Source organism: Raphanus sativus, unplaced genomic scaffold (assembly GCF_000801105.2).
Source record: "Raphanus sativus cultivar WK10039 unplaced genomic scaffold, ASM80110v3 Scaffold2381, whole genome shotgun sequence".
NCBI classification, from domain to species: domain Eukaryota; kingdom Viridiplantae; phylum Streptophyta; class Magnoliopsida; order Brassicales; family Brassicaceae; genus Raphanus; species Raphanus sativus.
The window spans coordinates 42-13,320 of record NW_026617689.1 but is presented as its reverse complement, the minus strand read 5'-3'; the positions used below and the strand labels follow the sequence as shown (position 1 = coordinate 13,320).

Genomic DNA, 13,279 nt, shown 5'->3' with positions numbered 1-13,279 from the left:
ACCAGAAGATCCTCTAAGCTCAATGACCTCGGTTCCTCAAGACCATTGCAAGCTGATCATGAAGGATGATCAAGCCGAAGTGGAGGGAAGAAGAAGGTCTCACAACAAGAGTGGGCTGATGTATCTCCTCAGTGCAATGGTAGTTAAGTGGGGGTGTATGCATCAAGTCTGAGAAGATGGAGGTGTTCCCACAAGAGAGATCATGGAGCTTATTATGCGCTCACCTTCAAGCTTGGACTTTCCCTATACTCGGTCTCAAGCTTGAGGGGGAGTGTTAGTGAGCTTACATGATGAGAAGTGGAGCTGTTAAGCTCAGAGAGTGAGGATGCAAGTGGCGGTTCAGAGCAGCCATGCCTCACCATTATAAACAAGGGAGTAAACCTAAACTAATCTCTTTAATACATTCCTTGATAGGTTTATATCTTGATGAACTGATACACTTGTGTGATGATGTATCAGGTACCTTACTTGGAGTCTCAATGAGGAAGAGCTAGGGTGTGATCTGACCTGAAGAAGATGGCAAGAAGCCACGAGAGAAGGGAAGACACAGCCGGTTTCAAGAAAGAGATCCGAGAAGAGTTGGTGATGTGCAATGAAGTGTAGAGCTCATTGCATCACGAGAAGAGGCCATGATCCAAGTGGTTCTTTGGATCCCTTACATTGTTGGTAAGGTACAAAGAACCACTGGCCAATCCCCAGGCCTTGATGAACCTACTCTTTTTCCCTTACAAGGTTTTGTCCCAAAGGGTTTTCCTTGTAAGGTTTTTAATGAGGGGATTCTTCAAGGTTCCAAGCTTGACTTAGGATCACCTAGAGTCAAGCTTGAGGGGGAGTGTTAACTTGAAGAGAAGAAATGAGAAACCAAAGGTGTTGGGTGTAGATGGAGTGTGGTGCAAGAATAGGGCAAGACCTCCGGAGATTGTATGACAAGGCTTTGGGAGAGTCTAGAAGTGTCCAGAAGTGTTATGAAGAGAGTGCAATCTAAGGGCCAAGTCCAGGAGGGGCTTAGAAGCTATTTGGGAGCATATGGGAGAGTGTGCAAACTTAGGGAGCAGGCTGTACGGATTTGGTACAGACGTGTACGGACCGTACGGATCCGTACGGACCATGTCGACCTAAGAGTTACACAACTCGACCAGATGAGAGGTTTTGAAGTTGGTGCAAATATAGGGTGCAAAGAGACCATATGTGCAAAGATAGGGCGTGATCAGAGCATGTCCGGAAGGCTTTATGCATATGGGATCATATGGAATCAAATTGGTATCAAGAAGATGCTAAGGAGATGCCATGAAGCCAAGGAACCAATGGGAGCTGCTTTGGAGTTACTATTGGGCGTGGACAGGCTGGCTGTAGCTGGAAAGTGAAGACAGCCTTGACCATGCACCTAGACTGATCTGTGGACAGATTAGGAGGAGCCTTTGTGCAGCCAATCAGAAACCAGCGCCAGCCTTCTTTAGTTTGAATTAAAGTGGGCACCAAGACTTTGCAACCACAAACACTTCAGATATTGCAAGAATGCCATCTCATCTACACCATCCATTCCTCTTAAGTTAATTATATCCATTAGATGTAGGTTTCAGATTATGTAAACCTCATGAGCTTATAAATAAGCATGTATGGCGACTTGTGTTGCTTAAGTGAGTATGGGGGATTTCCCCACTCCTTCATAAATAAAACTAGTGTTCTTAGATCAGATTCCCTTTAATCTCTCCCTTTCTTAATCTTATAATCTCTCTTAATCTATTGTTTCTGATCTTTGTAATCACTAGTCATCAGACTTCTCCTTCATTCATATCAAGCTCTCATCTTGCTCTATTAGAGCTGTTACAAACACACACACATCAGAGAGTTGAGAACTCTATAAAAACTCACAGAGAATAACCAGGAAGTTGAATAAATCTCATAAGTGTTATGAGCAACAAGATATCCCACCTTCTATCCAGATGATTACAGATTAGCCTGTTCGGACATATGCCATTATCTTCATGATTCTTATCAAACCAGGATGAACCACGATCTAAGAAGCTTTATTTGGAACCACTAATCAGTGGAGAATAACCAGGAAGTTGAATAAATCTCATAAGAGTTGTGAGTAAGAAGATATCCCACTTTCTATCCAGATGATTCCAGATTAGCCTGTTCGGACATATGGCAATATCTTCATGATTCTTATCAAACCAGGATGAACCACGATCTAAGAAGCTTTATTTGGAACCACTAATCAGTGGAGAATAACCAGGAAGTTGAATAAATCTCATAGGAGTTGTGAGTAAGAAGATATCCCACTTTCTATCCAGATGATTCCAGATTAGCCTGTTCGGACATATGGCAATATTCTGTTCATGATTCTTATCAAACCCAGATGAACCAATATATAAGAAGTTTGATATCCCACTTTCTATCCAGATGATTCCAGATTAGCCTGTTCGGACATATGCCATTATCTTCATGATTCTTATCAAACCAGGATGAACCACGATCTAAGAAGCTTATTTGGAACCACTAATCAGTGGAGAATAACCAGGAAGTTGAATAAATCTCATAGGAGTTGTGAGTAAGAAGATATCCCACTTTCTATCCAGATGATTCCAGATTAGCCTGTTCGGACATATGCAATATCTTCATGATTCTTATAACCAGGATGAACCACGATCTAAGAAGCTTTATTTGGAACCACTAATCAGTGGAGAATAACCAGGAAGTTGAATAAATCTCATAAGAGTTGTGAGCAAAGAAGATATCCCACTTTCTATCCAGATGATTCCAGATTAGCCTGTTCGGACATATGCCATTATCTTCATGATTCTTATCAAACCAGGATGAACCACGATCTAAGAAGCTTTATTTGGAACCACTAATCAGTGGAGAATAACCAGGAAGTTGAATAAATCTCATAGGAGTTGTGAGTAAGAAGATATCCCACTTTCTATCCAGATGATTCCAGATTAGCCTGTTCGGACATATGGCCAATATCTTCATGATTCTTATCAAACCAGGATGAACCAATATCTAAGAAGCTTTATTTGGAACCACTAATCAGTGGAGAATAACCAGGAAGTTGAATAAATCTCATAGGAGTTGTGAGTAAGAAGATATCCCACTTTCTATCCAGATGATTCCAGATTAGCCTGTTCGGACATATGCAATTATCTTCATGATTCTTATCAAACCAGGATGAACCAATATCTAAGAAGCTTTATTTGGAACCACTAATCAGTGGAGAATAACCAGGAAGTTGAATAAATCTCATAGAGTTGTGAGTAAGAAGATATCCCACTTTCTATCCAGATGATTCCAGATTAGCCTGTTCGGACATATGCCATTATCTTCATGATTCTTATCAAACCAGGATGAACCACGATCTAAGAAGCTTTATTTGGAACCACTAATCAGTGGAGAATAACCAGGAAGTTGAATAAATCTCATAGGAGTTGTGAGTAAGAAGATATCCCACTTTCTATCCAGATGATTCCAGATTAGCCTGTTCGGACATATGGCATTATCTTCATGATTCTTATCAAACCAGGATGAACCACGATCTAAGAAGCTTTATTTGGAACCACTAATCAGTGGAGAATAACCAGGAAGTTGAATAAATCTCATAAGTGTTGTGAGTAAGAAGATATCCCACCTTCTATCCAGATGATTCCAGATTAGCCTGTTCGGACATATGCCATTATCTTCATGATTCTTATCAAACCAGGATGAACCACGATCTAAGAAGCTTTATTTGGAACCACTAATCAGTGGAGAATAACCAGGAAGTTGAATAAATCTCATAGGAGTTGTGAGTAAGAAGATATCCCACTTTCTATCCAGATGATTCCAGATTAGCCTGTTCGGACATATGGCAATATCTTCATGATTCTTATCAAACCAGGATGAACCGATCTAAGAAGCTTTATTGGGAACCACTAATCAGTGGAGAATAACCAGGAAGTTGAATAAATCTCATAGGAGTTGTGAGTAAGAAGATATCCCACTTTCTATCCAGATGATTCCAGATTAGCCTGTTCGGACATATGCCATTATCTTCATGATTCTTATCAAACCAGGATGAACCACGATCTAAGAAGCTTTATTTGGAACCACTAATCAGTGGAGAATAACCAGGAAGTTGAATAAATCTCATAAGAGTTGTGAGTAAGAAGATATCCCACCTTCTATCCAGATGATTCCAGATTAGCCTGTTCGGACATATGCCATTATCTTCATGATTCTTATCAAACCAGGATGAACCACGATCTAAGAAGCTTTATTTGGAACCACTAATCAGTGGAGAATAACCAGGAAGTTGAATAAATCTCATAGGAGTTGTGAGTAAGAAGATATCCCACTTTCTATCCAGATGATTCCAGATTAGCCTGTTCGGACATATGCCATTATCTTCATGATTCTTATCAAACCAGGATGAACCACGATCTAAGAAGCTTTATTTGGAACCACTAATCAGTGGAGAATAACCAGGAAGTTGAATAAATCTCATAGGAGTTGTGAGTAAGAAGATATCCCACTTTCTATCCAGATGATTCCAGATTAGCCTGTTCGGACATATGGCAATATCTTCATGATTCTTATCAAACCAGGATGAACCAATATCTAAGAAGCTTTATTGGAACCACTAATCAGTGGAGAATAACCAGGAAGTTGAATAAATCTCATAGGAGTTGTGAGTAAGAAGATATCCCACTTTCTATCCAGATGATTCCAGATTAGCCTGTTCGGACATATGCCATTATCTTCATGATTCTTATCAAACCAGGATGAACCACGATCTAAGAAGCTTTATTTGGAACCACTAATCAGTGGAGAATAACCAGGAAGTTGAATAAATCTCATAGGAGTTGTGAGTAAGAAGATATCCCACTTTCTATCCAGATGATTCCAGATTAGCCTGTTCGGACATATGCCATTATCTTCATGATTCTTATCAAACCAGGATGAACCACGATCTAAGAAGCTTTATTTGGAACCACTAATCAGTGGAGAATAACCAGGAAGTTGAATAAATCTCATAAGTGTTGTGAGCAAGAAGATATCCCACCTTCTATCCAGATGATTCCAGATTAGCCTGTTCGGACATATGCCATTATCTTCATGATTCTTATCAAACCAGGATGAACCACGATCTAAGAAGCTTTATTTGGAACCACTAATCAGTGGAGAATAACCAGGAAGTTGAATAAATCTCATAAGTGTTGTGAGCAAGAAGATATCCCACCTTCTATCCAGATGATTCCAGATTAGCCTGTTCGGACATATGGCAATATCTTCATGATTCTTATCAAACCAGGATGAACCACGATCTAAGAAGCTTTATTTGGAACCACTAATCAGTGGAGAATAACCAGGAAGTTGAATAAATCTCATAGGAGTTGTGAGTAAGAAGATATCCCACTTTCTATCCAGATGATTCCAGATTAGCCTGTTCGGACATATGGCAATATCTTCATGATTCTTATCAAACCAGGATGAACCACGATCTAAGAAGCTTTATTTGGAACCACTAATCAGTGGAGAATAACCAGGAAGTTGAATAAATCTCATAGGAGTTGTGAGTAAGAAGATATCCCACTTTCTATCCAGATGATTCCAGATTAGCCTGTTCGGACATATGGCAATATCTTCATGATTCTTATCAAACCAGGATGAACCACGATCTAAGAAGCTTTATTTGGAACCACTAATCAGTGGAGAATAACCAGGAAGTTGAATAAATCTCATAGGAGTTGTGAGTAAGAAGATATCCCACTTTCTATCCAGATGATTCCAGATTAGCCTGTTCGGACATATGGCAATATCTTCATGATTCTTATCAAACCAGGATGAACCACGATCTAAGAAGCTTTATTTGGAACCACTAATCAGTGGAGAATAACCAGGAAGTTGAATAAATCTCATAGGAGTTGTGAGTAAGAAGATATCCCACTTTCTATCCAGATGATTCCAGATTAGCCTGTTCGGACATATGGCAATATCTTCATGATTCTTATCAAACCAGGATGAACCACGATCTAAGAAGCTTTATTTGGAACCACTAATCAGTGGAGAATAACCAGGAAGTTGAATAAATCTCATAGGAGTTGTGAGTAAGAAGATATCCCACTTTCTATCCAGATGATTCCAGATTAGCCTGTTCGGACATATGGCAATATCTTCATGATTCTTATCAAACCAGGATGAACCACGATCTAAGAAGCTTTATTTGGAACCACTAATCAGTGGAGAATAACCAGGAAGTTGAATAAATCTCATAGGAGTTGTGAGTAAGAAGATATCCCACTTTCTATCCAGATGATTCCAGATTAGCCTGTTCGGACATATGGCAATATCTTCATGATTCTTATCAAACCAGGATGAACCACGATCTAAGAAGCTTTATTTGGAACCACTAATCAGTGGAGAATAACCAGGAAGTTGAATAAATCTCATAGGAGTTGTGAGTAAGAAGATATCCCACTTTCTATCCAGATGATTCCAGATTAGCCTGTTCGGACATATGGCAATATCTTCATGATTCTTATCAAACCAGGATGAACCACGATCTAAGAAGCTTTATTTGGAACCACTAATCAGTGGAGAATAACCAGGAAGTTGAATAAATCTCATAGGAGTTGTGAGTAAGAAGATATCCCACTTTCTATCCAGATGATTCCAGATTAGCCTGTTCGGACATATGGCAATATCTTCATGATTCTTATCAAACCAGGATGAACCACGATCTAAGAAGCTTTATTTGGAACCACTAATCAGTGGAGAATAACCAGGAAGTTGAATAAATCTCATAGGAGTTGTGAGTAAGAAGATATCCCACTTTCTATCCAGATGATTCCAGATTAGCCTGTTCGGACATATGGCAATATCTTCATGATTCTTATCAAACCAGGATGAACCACGATCTAAGAAGCTTTATTTGGAACCACTAATCAGTGGAGAATAACCAGGAAGTTGAATAAATCTCATAAGTGTTGTGAGCAAGAAGATATCCCACTTTCTATCCAGATGATTCCAGATTAGCCTGTTCGGACATATGCCATTATCTTCATGATTCTTATCAAACCAGGATGAACCACGATCTAAGAAGCTTTATTTGGAACCACTAATCAGTGGAGAATAACCAGGAAGTTGAATAAATCTCATAGGATTGTGAGCAAGAAGATATCCCACTTTCTATCCAGATGATTCCAGATTAGCCTGTTCGGACATATGGCAATATCTTCATGATTCTTATCAAACCAGGATGAACCACGATCTAAGAAGCTTTATTTGGAACCACTAATCAGTGGAGAATAACCAGGAAGTTGAATAAATCTCATAGGAGTTGTGAGTAAGAAGATATCCCACTTTCTATCCAGATGATTCCAGATTAGCCTATTCGGACATATGGCAATATCTTCATGATTCTTATCAAACCAGGATGAACCACGATCTAAGAAGCTTTATTTGGAACCTAATAAGATCCTAGGATGTATTCTCTGGATGATATGGATAGATCCTTGCAAGATCGAGGCAGAGACTCAAGATCTTCAAGGTAGTGGACTGATGGTTGATTCAAAGAGTTGCGGAAAGACTCCTTGACACTTTTAGATGACTAGATCGGATATGACACACCAACTTAGACACCTAGGGTTTGCTGGATACTACACACCAACAAGATCGCTCAAGAACTCGTAAACAAGTTTAAGAGAGAACAAGGTTTTTGATTAAAAGATGGTTGCATAGAAAGAAGTTTGCGACAAGTTTAAATAGAGAGAAGACTTGAACAGGCTCAAGTTCTCGAGATCATTAAAGGGAACACGCTCCCTTGGTAATCAAACAAAGACCAAAGACTAAATTTAAAAGAGTTTGCAAACACATAAGATAAGAAATAAAGACTATAGATTAAAGATAACATAAGGTAGATATGTGGTTGGTCCAAAGCATCTGAGATGCACCAAAGATACATCATCTAGGTGATATGAAAGTGAACTCATGGCCTCATTAAAAACCTTAGTTGGAAAACCCAGTGGGACAAAACCAACTAAGGGAAAAAGAGTACACACAAGCCACTTGCCTAGATGATGATCAGCTTGAAGGTTCAGCTTGAAGTGTGGTAAGTGTGTCTTGGTTGCTCAAGCTACGACCAAGACAATCTTCTTGCTTCCAAGACATCTTAAGTATGTTTCCAACAGCTTCATGGAGTCTTCTTATCATTGCACGAGTCATGGGACCTTTGGGAATGGCCAAGGCATCTCCATCTTCATCTTGCTTATCCTTGATCACCTCTTCTATATCTTTATCAAGTTGTTGGTCCATGATCACATCATCCCCTTCCTCTTGAAAAGGATTTGTCCTCAAATCTGGTTCATCTGCAATAAAAGGGATCAAGTCAGTAACATTGAAACTATTACTCACATCATACTTACCTTGGAGATCCAGCTTGTAAGCATTGTTGCTGATCTTCTTTGTGACCTCAAAAGGTCCATCTATTCTCGGCATAAGCTTGGACTTCCTTTGATTAGGAAACCTCTCTTTCCTTAGGTGAACCCATACTCGATCACCTTCTTCAAAGATCATCTCTCGTTTGCCCTTATTAGCATGTTTAACATACTGCTTGGTTTTCTCTTCAATATTGCGCCTTGCTTGCTCATGAAATTGTTTCACCATCTCTGCCTTCTTTTTGCCATCCATACTAATCCTTTCACACTCAGGTAAAGGTATTAAATCCAAAGGAGAGGTGGGATTGAACCCATAAACAATTTCAAAAGGAGAAAACTTAGAAGCAGAGTGTACAGCATGATTATATGCAAATTCACAATGAGGCAAACAGTCTTCCCATGATTTCAAGTTCTTCTTTATGAATGCACGCAAGAGTTTTCCTAAAGTTCTATTTACTACTTCAGTTTGTCCATCAGTTTGTGGGTGACAAGTAGTAGAGAACAACAGTTTAGTGCCTAACTTAGACCAAAGTGTCTTCCAAAAGTAACTAAGAAACTTGGTGTCTCTGTCAGATACTATAGTTCTAGGCATGCCATGCAGACGCACAATCTCTTTAAAGAACAAGTTAGCAATATGCAATGCATCATCAGTTTTGTGACAAGCAATGAAGTGAGCCATTTTGGAGAACATATCAACAACTACAAAGATTGAATCCTTTCCGGTTCTAGTCCTAGGCAATCCAACAATAAAATCCATAGAGACGTCATTCCAAGGATGATAAGGAATGGGTAAAGGAGTATACAAACCGTGAGCTTGGACTTTGGACTTAGCTTGTTTACATGTTGCACATCTCTCACAGATTTTCTCCACATCTCTCTTCATGCGAGACCAAAAGAAATGATCCTGCAAAACTTTAAGAGTCTTGGCAATACCAAAATGTCCCATAAGACTTCCTCCATGTGCTTCCCTAACAAACAAATCTCTCAAAGAACAATTAGGCACACACAAACGATTATCATAAAAGAGAAATCCATCTTGTCTAAAATAATGACCAGCAGCAAACTTTTCACACGACTTGTATGCATCTTTAAACTCAGGATCAGTTTCATATATTTCTTTAAGTTGTTCAAAGCCTAGTAGCTTAGCATCAAGAGTGTTCAAGAGAACATACCTCCGAGATAGTGCATCAGCCACTATATTGTCCTTACCTTGTTTGTATTTGATCACATAAGGAAAGGTTTCTATGAACTCAACCCATCTCGCATGTCTTTTGCTTAGCTTGTTCTGTCCCTTAAGATATTTGAGAGACTCATGGTCTGTGTGGATGACAAACTCCTTAGGCCACAGATAGTGTTGCCATGTTTGCAAGGCCCTCACCAAAGCATACAACTCTTTGTCATACGTTGCATAGTTGAGAGTTGCTCCTCCAAGCTTCTCACTGAAGTATGCTATTGGTCTTTTATCCTGCATCAATACAGCACCAATTCCAATTCCTGAGGCATCACATTCTATTTCAAAGGTTTTAGAAAAATCAGGAAGTATAAGGAGAGGAGAGTTAGTAAGCTTCTCTTTGAGGGTTTGAAATGAGGTTTCTTGTGCTTCTCCCCACTTGAATCCTACATCTTTCTTGATGATCTCAGTCAGTGGAGCTGCTATAGTGCTGAAGTCCTTCACAAATCGCCTATAGAAACCTGCTAGCCCATGGAAACTCCTTACTTCATTTATGGTTTTAGGAATCGGCCACTCTTGTATGGCTTTCACCTTCTCTTGATCCACCTTTACTCCATCTGCACTTACAACAAAGCCTAGGAAGACCAAGTTATCCGTACAGAAAGTACACTTCTTAAGGTTAGCAAAGAGCTTTTCTTTTCTCAAAACATCAAGAACAGTCCTAACATGAACTATATGCTCTTCTAAGCTCTTGGAGTAAACTAGGATATCATCAAAGTAAACTACCACAAACACTCCTATAAAAGATCTAAGCACATGATTCATCAATCTCATAAAGGTACTAGGAGCATTAGTTAAGCCAAAAGGCATCACCAACCACTCATACAAACCATGCTTAGTCTTGAAAGCAGTTTTCCACTCATCTCCCTCTTTCATCCTAATTTGATGATACCCACTCTTAAGATCTATCTTAGAAAAGACACTAGAGCCATGCAATTCATCAAGCATATCATCTAATCTAGGAATAGGGTGGCGATACTTCACTGTTATGTTGTTGATGGCTCTGCAATCAACACACATGCGCCAGCTACCATCTTTCTTAGGCACAAGGAGAACTGGAACAGCACATGGACTCATACTCTCTCGGATATGGCCCTTCTCCATCAGTTCCTCCACTTGTCTTTGCAACTCCTTAGTCTCAACAGGATTGGTTCTGTATGCTGGTCGGTTAGGAAGAGTGGAGCCAGGAACAAAGTCAATCTGATGCTCAATCCCGCGCACTGGTGGCAATCCTATGGGGTTATCTTCTGGAAACACATCAGTATACTCCTGCAAAAGAGAGACTAGTTCACTAGGATAATCCTGTGTAAGATCAGTGACTGTTAGCAAAGTCTCTTTAAACATAAGTAAAACAATAGAGGATTGAGAGTAGAGAATTCTCTTGATATCTCCCTGTTTGGTATAGAGACTGTGATGTTTCTGATCAGGCTTAAGGTCGATCTCTTTCTTTTTCTGAAGCTGGAGCTGATCCGCTTGAACTTCTTTAGGTGACAAGGGTACCAGCACTGTCTTCTTTCCATTAAACTCAAAAGAGTGCTTGTTACTGAAACCATCATGAACCACACGCCTATCAAATTGCCAGGGTCTACCAAGAAGGATATGGCTAGCTTCCATTGGTAAAACGTCACACAAGATCTCATCTTCATATCTACCAATGGCTATAGGTATCAGCACTTGATTGGAGACTCTCATCTCACCCTCTTCATTGAGCCATTGCAGCCGGTAAGGTTTAGGATGTTTTTGAACTTTCAAACCCAATTTCTTCACCATGGTCTCACTAGCTACATTGACACAGCTTCCACCATCAATAATAAGGCTGCACACCTTACCCTGAACCAAACACCTAGTGTAGAAGAGGTTCTCACGCTGCTCAGTCTCTTCAGTCTTAGTTTGCAAGTTTAAGAGTCTTCTTGTCACTAACAACCTTCCCTTGACCGGTTCTTCTTCAAACTCTTCTTCAGTCTGCTCAGGATCAGTGTGTATCTTCTCATCTTGAGATATATACTCGCCGGTTTCAAGAAGAATCATCGTCTTCTTATTAGTACACTCATTGGCATAGTGCCCACGCCCTTGACACTTAAAGCACTTGACATCTCTAGTCTTGGAACCAGTAGCTCCTGTCTTTCCTTTGTCCTTGCTATAAATGTTGCTAGGCTTGGTGTCATCTTTCTGATAAGGTTTACTCTCCTTCTGGTAGCTAGGCTTATCTTCCTTAGGACTTTGGAATCGAGTAACCCCATAGCTTCCTCGTGAATGTCCCTTCCTCTTGAGCTGCTGCTCCACTAGAATGGCCTTATGCAACATCTCTTCTATTTCCACATAGTGTTGCATCTCCACCTTATCTTGTATTTCTCGGTTGAGCCCTCCAAGAAATCTTGACATAGTAGCTTCTCTATCTTCTGAAATACTGGCTCTTAACATCAACAGCTCCATATCTTGATAGTACTCCTCTACGGTCTTAGCTCCTTGAGTGAGTTTTCTTAGTCTCTGGTGAAGATCTCTGTGGTAGTGGCTCGGTACAAACCTCTTGCGCATAAGAGACTTCATCTCACTCCATGTTTCCACTGGATATTCTTGGTTAAGCCGCCTCATGGTAACCAGCTGATCCCACCAGCTCAGAGCATAGTCATAGAACTCAGTTGCAGCAAGTTGGATTCGTTGAGTGTTGGTATAGTTCTTACAATTGAAGACAATCTCAATCTTCTTCTCCCACTCCAAGTAGGCATCCGGATCAACCTTGCCATGAAAAGGAGGTATCTTGAGCTTAACTCCACCAAGCTCTTCTTTCTTAGGTCTCCTAACTTCATGATCACGCCTCTGCTTTCTACTCACTCTAGAAGAAGAAGAACCACTATGTTCAGACCGGCTGCGCTCATAGTAGTTGTCAGTCTCTTGTGATCCAGCATGTTCTCTACGGTTTCTTCTTGTTTCAGGATGATTTTGTGGACTCTGACCTCTTCTTTCTCTCCTAGACTCATTACTATGGCTCTGACCAGTAGCTTGTTTTAGCTCTTGTCTTATCTCATCACGAAGACCCGTGATGCTAGTCTTGATCATCTCAGCCACAGTAGTGATTAGAGTTTGTTGTAACTGCTCGGTCATCTCTTCCCTTATAAGTCTACTCGTCCTTACAAGTTCTGCTTCCTCATCTGACTCGTTCCCCATTGGTATCTGAGACAAAGAAACAATTAAAACAAGTAAGTTGTTCAAGAAAAATTTTAAAAGGAAACAACTTTGCTTAAAAGGAAAACTTGCTATCTAAGGCAACACACTTTGAAAGATCAATACTTGATAACTTCTATCACACGAAATCAAAACAGATCAAGATCAAATATGATGAAACTTCTTAGATCTATCAGGATTTGATTCAAACAACAACAATAGGTAATTAAACGATCAGATCTATCGAAATAACTCAAAGATGAACACAGATCAATCGATGGATTTAAAAGAAGTCGAAGGGTTCAAATAAACACAAAGAGAGATCGATAACTTCCCTATCCAGAGTGCTCTGATACCACTTAATAAGATCCTAGGATGTATTCTCTGGATGATATGGATAGATCCTTGCAAGATCGAGGCAGAGACTCAAGATCTTCAAGGTAGTGGACTGATGGTTGATTCAAAGAGT

General features: G+C 39.9%; 1 protein-coding gene across 1 annotated transcript; it reads right to left on the bottom strand.

The window, feature by feature from the left end:
- Positions 1-9,795: 9,795 nt before the first annotated feature.
- Positions 9,796-12,813, bottom strand: LOC130505562 (uncharacterized; the record flags this gene model as incomplete). Its single annotated transcript, XM_057000169.1, has 4 exons — positions 12,512-12,813; positions 11,757-12,481; positions 11,058-11,639; positions 9,796-9,911 (listed from the first exon to the last, which is right to left on the bottom strand). Coding segments are annotated over exons 1-4 (1,725 nt in total), but the record flags the coding sequence as incomplete, so codon positions are not given.
- Between the last annotated feature and the right edge of the window lie 466 nt (positions 12,814-13,279).